Below are 15000 nucleotides of genomic sequence, written 5' to 3'. Positions count from 1 at the left end.
GGACAGAATGCATCACGTGTCTTCCTACCTTCAGTTCACCTCTGCCCTTCACGTGCCTACCACACGTGCCCTTCGGTCAAATGTACTACATTGTTTATTGTTTCTGGAATCCCTTTGTGAGGTCTCGTGTAAATGTATCCGTGATGATGATATGCCAGTGCAGGTCGTGATGCTTTTTGTCTTTGGTGAGGAGTGTGAAAGTTGGTGAATAATAGCAACAATAACAACAATGATAATAATAATAATAATAATAATAATAATAATAATAATAATAATAATAATAACACTAATAGTAGTAGTAGTAGTAGTAGTAGTAGTAGTAGTGATTACTACTACTACTACTACTACTACTACTACTACTACTACTACTACTACTACTACTACTACTACTACTACTACTACTACTACTACTACTACTAACATATTCCACTGCACGCATACTCTTATTAACAGTTGATTACCCTTATTTCCCTAGACTAACTACCCACCACGAATCTGAGTGAGGCTTTCAATTGTTTTTGTGTTTGGGTTCTTTCCTTTCTTGGCACTAACTACTGCTGCTGCTGCTGCTTCTTCCTTCTTCATGAGGCGCAATGCTCCTTTAGTCCTTTTTATATACCTGTCTTTTTTGTCTCTTCTACACTCAACCCCTTCCCCTCCTCTCTCTTTGTGCCTTCCTCGTCTTCGTCCTTCATTCCCTTTAATATCTAACATTTTTTCTATCTTTCCTGTCCCAAACACATATTGTTAATTAGCTACCGGAATGAGATGCTATCGTCTTCTGGCCCTCCCGCGACGCATGTCACTGTCAGGTAGGCGACGAGCTGGTAAAAGTGACCATCAGCCTTTCTCTATTTGAAGGTGTGTGGTATTTCCCTTCCTCGCTCTCTGAACCTTTGTATTTAATGGAGTAAACATTAGGTAGTGTCGGTGACGTCAAAAATTGCTATTCGTGTTATTTCGTAAATGTGTTTCCTATATGAATTTCATTAAGTGTTCACAGAGAAAGAGAGAGAAAGAGAGAGAGAGAGAGAGAGAGAGAGAGAGAGAGAGAGAGAGAGAGAGAGAGAGAGAGAGAGAGAGAGGGCAATGAACTTGTGTATGCTCGAGAAAGGTGTTTATATATAAATATTTTTGTTAGGATGTGAGTTTTCGTTCTCTCTCTCTCTCTCTCTCTCTCTCTCTCTCTCTCTCTCTCTCTCTCTCTTCTCTCTCTCTCTCTCTCTCTCTCTTGTTTTAATAAAAGATACGAAGCTTTTCCATGTGTGTGTGTGTGTGTGTGTGTGTGTGTGTGTGTGTGTGTGTGTGTGTGTGTGTGTGTGTGTGTGTGTGCGCGCGCGCCTGCGTGCGTGCGTACATGTGTAGCTGAACCGTCTGTCAGTAATTTTGGTTCACGAATTATCACCCAGCTTGACACAATTTGAATAAAAAAAAGATATATCAATTAACCCCGTAATCATTATAATCCCTTGCATGGTGAGCGGCGCGCCTGGTTATAATCACGACCGGAGGGTGGCCTGTGGTGCACTGCGGACGCACACAATGATAACAGCGATATTTAGAGTCCCACTGTGCTATTTTGAGTTCATTGACCCCGCCGCCTGCTTTGTGCATTATGTAGGTAACATTGCCAGATGAAAGCCTAATGTGGCCTCCCTGCACAAGGCTTTCTACTTTATCTTATCACCTCTTGTGCTTTCCGCCTTACTAATGAGGGAGTTAACCTTAATCAGCGCCTTCACTCTGATTCCTGTCACTGGTAAACTCTAGATCTCTGCTTCTGCCTTTCCACCATCCTGCAAACTAGGTTATTTCAAGAGACATGCTTAAATTAAAATACCTCTAGAACTCAATTACCAATCCTATTAGCGCACTTTCTTACTTTTTTTTTTGTTTATTTATTTATTTATTTTTTTTTAAGTTCTAGTAACCCTGGAAAGCTTCAATCACAAGTATAGATAAGAAAGTGCCAAAGGTCCGAAGGTAAATCACTCCTCCCAAACTCCTTGACAAATCAACCTCATCAGTAACTGTGTACCATAACTTGACAGGGGAAACCGCCGCCACTGCCACACATCTCGTTGCCAGAATGTGAGAACCGTTCAAGGGCAATGTGGCGGGAAGGTCAATGCTTGGCCGCCCGTCGTATCTCATCTGGTTGTCCTCCCCGTAACCTCCAGAGCTGCACTGCGTGTAGGTGATCTCCTTGACCGCCTTCCTCAAGTAACATAAAACACGTGAGGCTGAGCTTATTTGATCTCAGATTCTAACACAGTAATTGTTTTCATCTCCCTTCTTTCCTTCCCCCTCTTAGCTCCTCCTCCTTCTTCTACTCGACTAAAGACCTAACATTTGTTTACAGACACGCCTCATCCCGCGGGTCAGATTAACGTGACTCAAAGCATGCAGACTCAAACATGGTGTCATTCATCAGTTGGGGCAAGCATAGAAACGAAAGGGTGACACCCACTAGCCTCCCCGATTAGCTTACCTGCCTCAAGGTGTGCTCGTGTGCTGCTTGGCTGATGCCTTCAGGTCGAATTTTGTCTCTTCTCTTCGTCGGGAGTGATTGAATGTGAGGATGGTGTGGTGTTAAGCGTGTCATGGCCTGTCTCTTGCACATTTGTATATTTCGTGCTGTATTTGCGTCAGTTTTGTGAGTTTTGGGTGTGGTGTTGTTTTGTATAGAAAAGCTAGCTTCCTCAACATTCATCATTCAGCATGACATCATTAGACTCACTGTTCTTCATTAAGCTTTTGATCTAGTTCGTGTCTCTAGTCGCCCCACGTCGCATCATCCTTCTCGCCGATCACCGCTCGGCTCCAAGTATTGGGCCGCTGCCTCCCTTAAGTTCCTGGATGGTTGTGTGGACGACGCGGTGCACTGCTAGCCACATGGCGACCCTGGCCAGACGTAAACACAAGTCGCGTGGCCCTCTGGCGACCCTGACACACATGCACGCCAACACAGCCTTCCAGCCACTTGTTCCGGCCCACACCACCACCCACTGACTGCCCGCTCGGACAGCGTTTAGTGTAGACTTATAAGATCAAATTACCATTGCGCTTTTGCATTGTTTGTGAATTTTCTATATATCTATTTGCATGAGTTGAACCTTGGCTTTATTTTTGTATGGACGTAATGCATCAAATGCCTGCGTGGTTATTGCGTCAGCCGTCGACCTTCTCTGGGCCAAAAAAGTGTCCCCGTCACATTAGCAGTCAGTTTGCATGTAGGCTTAATAATACACAGATAATCCGCCTCAGTGCTATTGGGTGACATAACACAGCAATCATTCTTGACAACGTTAGGCAAATATACGCCCGGCAACGTATGGCACTCACTCTTGACCCACTAATTTGCCTCAACAGTCTATAATTGAAATGTAAACTGTCCTTGTCCTTCTTCATGAAACGATTTTGGTTTGTTAGTAATATAAACTTGGTGCTAAAATAGAAATGTAAATGAAGATAAGTGTGGAACCTCCCTGAGTCCCCATGGCCACGTGCTCTTGGTCCACGGTGGGGCGAGGTGGGAAACAACAGGGAGTAATTTGGCACCCTTTATTGAGCCATTGCAAAGCGGAATACCTACCTACCTCGCGCCCGTCCGCCTACCTCGCACAGCTGTCACCTACACACAACTAGCTAACTTGGGGCGAAGGACGCTTGGCTAGAACTGTTATGGAAAGAAGGACGTTCTATATGAAACCCAACATTTTGTTAGTTTTTTTTTTTATTGATCTCTTTTTTAAAATTTTGTATTCTATTTTTTTTTCAGTCGAGTGTAATGAAATCTGAGTTTCAAAGGACATGCTGTCAATGTTTTGAATTGAAGCCTAATGTAAGGAGGCTTATTCTTCTTATATACATAGAAACACACACACACACACACACACACACACACACACACACACACACACACACACACACACACACATTAAGACCGGGTCAGGAGTATTAAGGCGTAATCTTAAACTATCACTTGAGGTTCATTTTTCATGTGTGCTCAGCTGTTTAATAGGAACGTAGGTTTTTTTTTTTTTTTAATATATCGATCAGGAATAGGACACACACACACACACACACACACACACACACACACACACACACACACACACACACACACACACACACACACACACACACACACACACACACACACACACACACACACACACACACACACACACACACACACACACACACACACACACACACACACACACACATTACACACACACACACACACACACACACACACACACACACACACACACACACACACACACACACACACACACACACACACACACACACACACACACACACACACACACACACACACACACACACACACACACACACACACACACACACACACACACACACACACACACACACACACACACACACACACACACACACACACACACACACACACACACACACACAGAGATAGATAGATAGATAGATAGCTAGATATAGTTTATTGACCACAACATACGAAATGAATTGCTTACATATAACTCTATGAAAGAAATTACAAACTCAAGTACCATATCCTAGAAAAGAAAACACATTTGTAACTGTAGTCCACATGAATATAAAGATATCAATTACTTTGTATTGACACATCTTGCAGTGTATTTACTCTTGAAATACGTGAAGAATCTCATGTGCTATCTTACATGCAATTTCTGGTGCAAAATCAACAAATAACTCAGACATTGCAGAGAAAATATATAGATCCCTAATGTGTTGTGTCAATGGGCACTGCTCAATGACATGTTGCTCAGTTTGTATTTCACCACATGGGCACAAACGTTCTTCCAAAGGCAGGCGGCCCTCCTCGGCGGTTCCATCTGCCCGTCTCACATGCCAGGCAGTGTCCACTGACACGCAATTTAGTGAACGATAGTCTATAAAATTCCTTTATTGTATGTGTCTTCCTATATATGTTGTGTACAATCATATCAGGGTTGATTAATTTGTAGGTTTGTCTTCTCGAAGACTCGCTTTGCCTTATTGAATTAATAACCTATGCCATTGTTTCACTTAACGGTGTTACATTCTCAGTGACAAACTTTCTAATGGCACGGCCTGTACAAGTATTCGAATCCATTACTAAATTCATAACAAACATTAACGGATCTTCCTCTTAGCCTTGTCTTTCCTGCCACATACTATAGAAAATATTATGTTGTCTGTACTGAATGAATTCCTGCAATGAAGAGTATCCAGACTCAACATATATTACATCATTACAGGTTGACTTCCTTACATCTAACAACCTTTTCAAACACCAGTTATATAACTTTGTCATAGGCTTTAAGATCCGTCCCAAACCAGGATTCACAGCCATATAGCATGATGACATAAGTGCAGCATCAAACACCCGCTTTTTTTTTTTTTACAATAAATGGCACATTATTGTTCTTATTTATAAAAGAGACAAATTTTAATGTATGTGACATCTTGGCATTAGCATGAGCCATAACTGCGGAAAATACAGAGCCATTACTGGTGAACACTGAACCAAGGTAAACAGATAGATAGATAGATAGATAGATTTATTGACCACAGAAATACAAAAATATATATATTCTATGATTAATACATTTATGGTTATGGTACATATTAAAACCAATAAAATATAAACATGATCATACTTAAGAAACACTAAAATACTACTTCACTTAACATAAAACTGTTAAAACTATAAAAATAGGTGAAACTTGAACACATAGTAAATTAAACCTTATCACTACAAAAAAAAAAAAAAAGTAGAAAGTACAATTCAATCAAAAAGTTTTAAAATTTTATGAACACACTTGCAGACTGTTTCATAATCAGTTCTTTCTAGCATAAGAGTCACAAGGGATGTAACGTTGTACTGTTGTCGAGTCTGTAAGGACCTGGGACACTGCGTCTGTATTTCTCCACGTCTGTACAGCCTTTCTTCAACTGGCAGTCTGCCCCTTCCTCGTCGGTTCCACGACCTTCCTCAATGGCTAGCGAGTGTGCGCTTAATCTCAGCCTAGACCATGAAATACGTTCTGTCTCCGTAATTCGTATCTTTGTTTGTACACTTGGTGTGTGAGGAGTTCAGGATTCAGGGTGGTGTAGAGTTGGACTTTTGATGACAAGCTGGTTTCTACACTGGTTCTAAGACTGTCGCATGCACATTGAATATCGTCTACATCAGCATATATAAGATTAGAGAGAAAACGAGACGTGATTGTGTTGCTGTTCAGGGTCAATTGAAAGGCATGGAACAGCGGGTCGTCTTGCATGTGCTGTCGTTCTCTCCATATTGTTTTGAAATATCTCCTTTGCTTAGCCTTAACGAGAGCATGAAGCGGGGGACATCTGACAGTGTTCCACCGTCAAACCATTCACCACCAACGCCTCTGTATCACCTTCCCTGCCTCCAATGACGAAAAATTTAGTCTTAACTTGATTAATTTTCATACCATATTCTTCACAATAATCCTGTAACAATGATATTTTCCTCATCATATTACATTTATTTGTTGCTAATAAGACTGTCATCCATCAAGACCAATGTATGCAACCATTGCAGAAATTCATCCATACCACATCCTGCCTTTGTCATTCTAATCAATCAACTCATCAACAAACACCACAAATAACAAACATGATGTGGGAGATCCTTGTCTAACACCCGCTGTCATTACAATCGTAGCTGTACCAAGCACACTCTCTGTATGGGCATAAATAGTAATTAAGGCGCTCAACATTACCATTCCACAACCAAGGCGTTGCAATACTTGGAATAATTTGTGTCTTGGAACCCTATCATAAGCCTGCCTAAAATCTACAAATGTCACAAACAGTTTCACCTTTTTTCTTCGTGCCATATCGCAAAGTAATCTTAATGAGACTATGTGTTCAATGCAACCGCTCTTCTCTTGTTCACCTGTCTGTTCTCTGCAGGGTGAAAACTATTGTTTAAGTCGAGAATATAAGGTCATATCATAAAGTTTGGCAAAATTATTGATGATACTAATTCCCCTATTCTTAACGTCACTTCTATCACCTTTCTTGAAAATAGTAACCAATTTTGCCTTTGACCACTGGAGTGGATAAATACCCTGCAGGTATAAGGTATTGAAGATAGTTGTCATAAAGATAATTCACTCGATTGGCAAGATCTTAAAAACTGAAAGGGGGAAGACCATCTGGCCCACAGGCTTTATCAGGTTTTATTAACTTTATTTGTTCTTGAACTTCAGATGGTGTAATTGGGTCATCTAACACAGGAATATACACATTCGACTTTATGTTGTACTCATTAAGCTTAGACGTATTAGGAAAGTTGAAATTAGATTCATAATATTCCTTAAAGTCCATGTCAGAGGGAGATGAAACACTCATAGTGGGATCACTTCAGTACTCTCCTATCCAGTTGATCGCTTTCCACAACTTTAAATCATCTTTTTCTTTTAACAACCGTTCCCATCTCCCTAAGTTAGAAACACCTACCTCCTGGGAATCTATTCTACTCACACCTATGCTTTTGTATAATGTGTCAGAAACAGTGTTAATGGTCTCACATACATCATCTACCACATGGGGCATTTCAAATGTATTTAGTTCATTCAGAAACACCTCATCAACAACATCCACTTGTAGGGGTTTCTTGACATGTCTAATATTGTTATTTTCACACACACACACACACACACACACACACACACACACACACACACACACACACACACACACACACACACACACACACACACACACACACACACGGTAGCTCACTGGTTAGAGCGCTGGCTTCACAAGCCAGAGGACCGGGGTTCGATTCCCCGGCCGGGTGGAGATATTTGGGTGTGTCTCCTTTCACGTGTAGCCCCTGTTCACCTAGCAGTGAGTAGGTACGGGATGTAAATCGAGGAGTTGTGACCTTGTTGTCCCGGTGTGTGGTGTGTGCCTGGTCTCAGGCCTATCCGAAGATCGGAAATAATGAGCTCTGAGCTCGTTCCGTAGGGTAACGTCTGGCTGTCTCGTCAGAGACTGCAGCAGATCAAACAGTGAAACACACACACACACACACACACACACACACACACACACGGTTCCTAAATAGCCTAATTGACCATCTTATATTCAATAACACTCTAGAGCACAACACCTGGTGCCCCATAGGTGAGTCCTCAGGTGTTGCCCACTTAACTGCCACAATGCACTTGGACGTAAATTGAAGCTGTTTTTTTCCCTCCTCTTACGTCATGATGTTGGAAGTAAGATAATGGTACACTACGTCACTTCTCGAAATTCCTGAAGACTCTCTCTCTCTCTCTCTCTCTCTCTCTCTCTCTCTCTCTCTCTCTCTCTCTCTCTCTCTCTCTCTCTCTCTCTCTCTCTCTCTCTCTCTCTCTCTCTCTCTCTCTCTCTCTCTCTCTCTCTCTCTCTCTCTCTCTCTCTCTCTCTCTCTCTCTCTCTCTCTCTCTCTCTCTCTTCTCTCTCTCTCTCTCTCTCTCTCTCTCTCTCTCTCTCTCTCTCTCTCTCTCTCTCTCTCTCTCTCTCTCTCCGTTAAATCCGATTAAGCATCACAAAGGTGTAAGTAATCTGTGGCACACTTAACCCAGCGTGTTTGAAGTGTAAAAGCACCAGAAATGGGCAATACTCCACTCTCCATCCCACTGATTACCTAAAGCCACCTGACCTTCACCTATTCCTTACGCAATCTATTACATAAATGACAGAATTCATAATAAGAGACGTGATAATTGTTCCGTCAGTACTTTCTTTTTAACAAGGGATGGTAGAAGTTATATTACGATGTGTGTGTGTGTGTGTGTGTGTGTGTGTGTGTGTGTGTGTGTGTGTGTGTGTGTGTGTGTGTGTGTGTGTGTGTGTGTGTGTGTTTTCTATGGAATATTTTTGATGTGATTTTCTTTTCTGGGATTTCTTTTTCTTACATAGGAGGTAACTTGTATAATAGAAAAAAAATATGCCTTTAGTGTTTCACCTTAATTGCTTATTAATTAACACGCTGCAGAGCAAGTTATTAAAGGTTTCAAGAGTGTCGGTATAATTTCATAGTTTGATGCAGAACTTATCTCTTCAGTAAGTGGGAAAAAAAAAAAAACACCATGAAAACCTGGCTTATAATTTCTGTGGCCTTTAAAAACAGTTCTTATAAGACACCTGAGAGAGAGAGAGAGAGAGAGAGAGAGAGAGAGAGAGAGAGAGAGAGAGAGAGAGAGAGAGAGAGAGAGGTCCCGGAAAGTAGACGACGTTCATATTTTCAAGGGTGTCTCTTTAATAGCAATAACAGCTTAACATAGAATTAGAATCTTTAGTAGGCAAACCATCCACGAGGAACCCAACTAACCATCTCTGTAACCATTGAAAATAATCCTCACGAAACCCCAGAATGTCTAAGAAAATATGTAATCCAGTCTTGCCTCACATGCTACCATAACAACACCGGAGACACATTAGACACTTCATAGGCAAAGGTGGGCAGGTGCACTGAGAGGTGAAGGCTGTGAAGGATCTGTAATCTTTAACCTTATTTACTTATTCATTGAGGAGGGATACTGTATGGCAAAGGGCAACACAAATAGCTATAGAGAATGGATGAAAATTGTCAAGTCTTAAAACCAACAGACCAGCTGAGTGAAGTAAACACAGACAACACAGTTACATGAGGGGGACAAGGTAGAGTAAGAGGCGGAGGTTGTTTACCTGGTCTCACCTCCTGTACGGTCAACACGCCACCTATAAACTATAATGTAATGTTGTGCCTTAGGAGGAAAAAAATATATAATTGTTCGGAAGTCACTGTTCGCACGTAACTTATTAATTTGTCTATTCATTAATTTATTAGTTTATTCTCTTTTTTTTTTTTGTGTAGTGTCAATGGCCTTCAAAGCTGTTTCTTTTTCTTTTTTTTCTTTTCCTTATTTTTTCTATGTTATTTTCGTATGTTAAATTTTATGTATATTTGTCGATGGTAACGTCAGTGTGAATTTGCGTATTTATTTATTTATTTGCTTACTAATCAACACCTGTCTGGCTCACCTGTGCCGGCTCAGAGAGAAAGTATTTGACACCTGAAACCAAAAATGTGACGCAAACTGTTCAAATCGTGCAGCAACCTTACCACACACACACACACACACACACACACACACACACACACACACACACACACACACACACACACACACACACACACACACACACACACACACACACACACACACACACACACACACACACACACACACACACACACACACACAGAGAGAGAGAGAGAGAGAGAGAGACAGAGAGAGAGAGAGAGAGAGAGAGAGAGAGAGAGAGAGAGAGAGAGAGAGAGAGAGAGAGAGAGAGAGCATTAATTAGCCTAAATGCGTGCAGTATAAACTCATCCTGAAACGGCGTCCACTAAATTGAGATTTTTCATTTCCCTCTGTGTGTGTGTGTGTGTGTGTGTGTGTGTGTGTGTGTGTGTGTGTGTGTGTGTGTGTGTGTGTGTGTGTGTGTGTGTGTGAGAAGGTGTGAGGCCATGTGATACCCAGAGTTGCGAGGGTTACTGACCTTGTCGTCCGTAACAATGTTTTCTCTCGTAATTTGAGAGGGAAAGAGTTTGCAGGTAATGAGATAGCGTGGGCAGGGAAAGGGATTGAGGGAAGGAGAGAGGAGGGAGGGAGGTAGGGGAGGGGGTGAGGGAGGAAATAAGAGACAAAGCGTCAAAATAAGTAGGCTTGTCTTCTCATATCACTTAATGAAGGAGAGGAATATTACTAGAATAGTGCGTATCAAGTTAGTATAACTGTGAAGTGTCATATAGGGACAGGAGGAGGGGGTGGGAGAGGACCAAGAGGAGGAAGAAGAGGAATACAAAGGAATACAAAAGGGAATATAAAGGAAGGAATAGACAGCAACAGTCCTACTAGACCTAGCGAGGCTATCTATGTGCCTATTCGATCACTGCAGATTCTACGAGTTAAAGGCTGAAGACACTATAGGGTTCAAGGAAAGGGAAACAAGAGAGTACAGGGAGAAAGTCAAAGATGTGATAGGAAAGATTGAAAGGGAAATAGTATCTAGTACAGGAACCCAAGATATTTTATGTAAGCGCAAAGTACGTCATTTGAGGGGTTGATGTGAAGTGACTGTCCAACCTTTGTTTAAAAGTTTCTATTGTATTGCTACGGACATGTGCTGGGAGAGGGTTCCAGGCATTTACAAAATAATGTTTGGCCTCGTCTGATCTAAAACGCTTACCTATAATCTTGAGTCCATTATATTTAGAGGTGTTGGTACTGTCAATAATGAGATAGTTGTTTATTATATTAACGTTATCAAAGCCCAGGAAAATTTTAAACAATTGAATTAAGTCTCCTCCCATTTGCTGTTTCTCTAAACTGAACAAGTTGAGTTCCTTCAAGCCCTCGTCATAAGACTTGTTCCGCAGTCGTGCGATCAACATTGTGACTCTTCTTTGAACTCTCTGCACCATGTCTAAAGGAGGAAGAGGAGCGTCTCTCTCTCTCTCTCTCTCTCTCTCTCTCTCTCTCTCTCTCTCTCTCTCTCTCTCTGTTGAAAGAATTTTGACTTCACCTTTTCTATTGACACATTCTTAGGCTTCTCTTGTAATGAAAAATCAGAGAGAGAGAGAGAGAGAGAGAGAGAGAGAGAGAGAGAGAGAGAGAGAGAGAGAGAGAGAGAGAGAGAGAGAGAAGGGGAGGAAGAAGGGTGAGGAGGGACGGATAAAAGGAAAGGAATTAGATGAGACACAAGGGAAAGTTTACAAGACTCATTCACTTCTCTCACTCCTCTACTTTCCTCCTCCTCCTCCTCCTCCTCCTCCTGATTATAATTTGCTGTCTGGTTCAATTTGTTATGAATTAATTTTGTTATAAAGAGACCATTGACCTTTCATTTATGGTGACGTTTTCCCTCCAATGTGTCATTATTATTATTATTATTATTATTATTATTATTATTATTATTATTATTATTAGAGAGAGAGAGAGAGAGAGAGAGAGAGAGAGAGAGAGAGAGAGAGAGAGAGAGAGAGAGAGAGAGAGATACTGACAAACTAAAACATCCTTGCCAAAGTATAAACAAAAGCAACAACAGCAATAAGATCACCATCCCCACCACCGCCACCACCACCACCACCACCACTAAAGCATACGTCCTTTCACACAACCCACTACTATACATATCTCTTCATATTGACACGTGTGCGGAGAAAGAGACAGCACACAGAAATGAGACAGTGAGTAAGCGATGGATAGATAAATAGAGGCTGCTTAGTACACAAGGATACAACACACTCAAGGGACCGAGTGAGAAGTGAGAAAGGAGTTAGCAGGTTGGAAAAGAAACGATGCGTAAGTGATATTTCGTAACAGCGGGAGTCATTGTGTCTTTCGGCGCCGCGTGGTGATCCCCAAGCCCAGCCGGGGGTCATGGGGCATACACACTGGCCCCGCTGTGTCCTATGACGTTGCTCCTCCCCCATCCTTTGCCCGCACGACCTCGCCACTACCTTGCCCAATCATCCCATGACGTAGAGGTGGCGTGATTTTGTCTCTGTGTGTGTGTGTGTGTGTGTGTGTGTGTGTGTGTGATTTTGTATTATAGTATTGTGTTATGTTATATATATATATATATATATATATATATATATATATATATATATATATATATATATATATATATATATATATATATATATATATATATATATATATATATATATATATATATATATATATATATATATATATATATATATATATATATATGTGTGTGTGTAGTAGTAGTAGTAGTAGTAGTAGTAGAGATATATATATATATATATATATATATATATATATATATATATATATATATATATATATATATATATATATATATATATATATATATATATATATATATATATATATATATATATATATATATATATATATATATATATATAGAGAGAGAGAGAGAGAGAGAGAGAGAGAGAGAGAGAGAGAGAGAGAGAGAGAGAGAGAGAGAGAGAGAGAGTGTGTGTGTGTGTGTGTGTGTGTGTGTGTGTGTGTGTTGCGAACATCGACTCGTTTATGGAAAGAACAGCAGTAAAAGAAAAAGAAGATAAATGTTAAGAATATAGGGAGGAAAGGCGTGGGTAAGGGAGAGGGACATGTGTGAGAGGCAGGTGAGAGAGCGTGGAGGGAGGCGGAGGGATGAGGAGAGGGAGAGTAATGAATACAACGTGACGGGCGGGAGGAACGTAATCATTTTACCTGTGAACTCCTTCCCGGCTCCATCTTTCCATAAACCTCCTCTATTCCTTTCGTTTTCCATGTCCGTCTTTTCTCCGTTTTCCTATATCCAATTCACTGTTTTTTCTCCGTTCCACATGAATACATATCGAATGTAATGTATTATGTATTACAACAGAAGGACAGGAAATTGTGTATTATGTAAGACAGACAGGCAGTTAGAGAAATTATTGTGTGATGTGTTGCTCCAGGGTAGATAAAAAAAAAAAATCTCTTGAATGTCTTTTTAATGAAAAATAACATTGATTACATAAATATATGAAGCAATATGTAAATAGGAATCATTCAGAAAACGACATTTTAGTTTTTATTTAGTTTCAATTATCATTATTATATCTTTTATATTTTCGCCAAAGACAGATCAGCTGAATGGCTTTGAATACCTCCATGATAAAGGTCAGTAGGGATTACTTGGGTGTGTGAAATAATGCCTTTAAAACTTTTACATGAAGGAACCTTATTTTTTATAGTCTTTGTAATATGATTTTTGGGTAACCATTGTAATATCACTGATAGACATTAGAGTAAACCTTCTCACACACACACACACACACACACACACACACACACACACACACACACACACACACACACACACACACACACACACACACACACACACACACACACACACACACACACACACACACACACACACACACACACACACACACACACACACACAGAGAGAGAGAGAGAGAGAGAGAGAGAGAGAGAGAGAGAGACGCCCATAGCCTAAACATTATCATTGGATGAGTGGCAGCAGAAGAAGCACATGAAGCACCACTGATATTATAACACCGGCCTGCCTCCCACACCTTCGCCCCGCTGGCTGCCAAGTAGGTCGTCTTGAGTCTGTTTCCTACTCCTTGCCGCCCTCCTGTCGCCGACGCCGCCTACCGTATGCACCTTCTGTCCGCCGCCCACCCGTCGCCGCCCACTAATCGCCATTCCTCCTCTCAGATTGGTAGTTCTCTCCCACGGCTTGGTATTACGCCTTCCCTGTTCGTTTGTCTAGCTTTCTGCGGACGTGTATCTTAACTCCTGTGTGCGTAGGAGGCGGTGAATGTGCAGGTGTGTGTGTGTGTGTGTGTGTGTGTGTGTGTGTGTGTGTGTGTGTGTGTGTGTGTGTGTGTGTGTGTGTGTGTGTGTGTGTGTAGGCATATAGGGACGAGTGAAGTTTTTTTGTATATGTTTTTTTTTATGTAAGAGGGACACTTGGCCAAGGGTAACAAAGAAAAAAATAGACCCATTAGAGTCCCAGTCTCTAAAAAAAAAGTTGGAAGGAATATCGAAAAACAGAAGACAAGTGTCTTGAAATTCACTTGAAAGAGTTCGTGTAACAGTAGGAAAGAAAGACAGACAGGCAGGGAGTTCCATAGTTCATCAGAAAAGAGAATAAACGGTTGAGAATACTGTTTAACTCTTGCACAGATGTGAAAAGAATCAGGATGAGAGAAAGTAGAAATATGTATACACTGAAGCCGCCGGTTAAAGGGAGCTATGCAGTCTGCAGGAACAGAATCGCAGTCAGCATGTTATTAACGGTAGACGATGTCAAGAGATGCAACAGTGCGGCGATGAGAAAGAAGTTGGCGGCAGCCATGCAGTCATAAAAAAGTTCATGAGACTAAATGCATTGATTCCACCCTGTCTATAGAAA

General features: G+C 41.1%; 1 protein-coding gene across 1 annotated transcript in view; it reads right to left on the bottom strand.

Moving 5' to 3' along the window:
* Positions 1 to 2810: 2810 nt before the first annotated feature.
* LOC123504878 overlaps positions 2811 to 15000 on the bottom strand; it is a 45731-nt gene continuing 33541 nt past the window's right edge. Inside the window, exon 3 of the mRNA XM_045255783.1 lies at positions 2811 to 2946. Coding sequence (XP_045111718.1) covers positions 2811 to 2946 — 136 coding nt within the window. The remainder of the gene's footprint in view (positions 2947 to 15000) is intronic.

Source organism: Portunus trituberculatus, chromosome 17 (assembly GCF_017591435.1).
Source record: "Portunus trituberculatus isolate SZX2019 chromosome 17, ASM1759143v1, whole genome shotgun sequence".
Taxonomy (NCBI): Eukaryota; Metazoa; Arthropoda; class Malacostraca; order Decapoda; family Portunidae; genus Portunus; species Portunus trituberculatus.
This window is presented reverse-complemented; position numbering and strand designations above follow the sequence as displayed.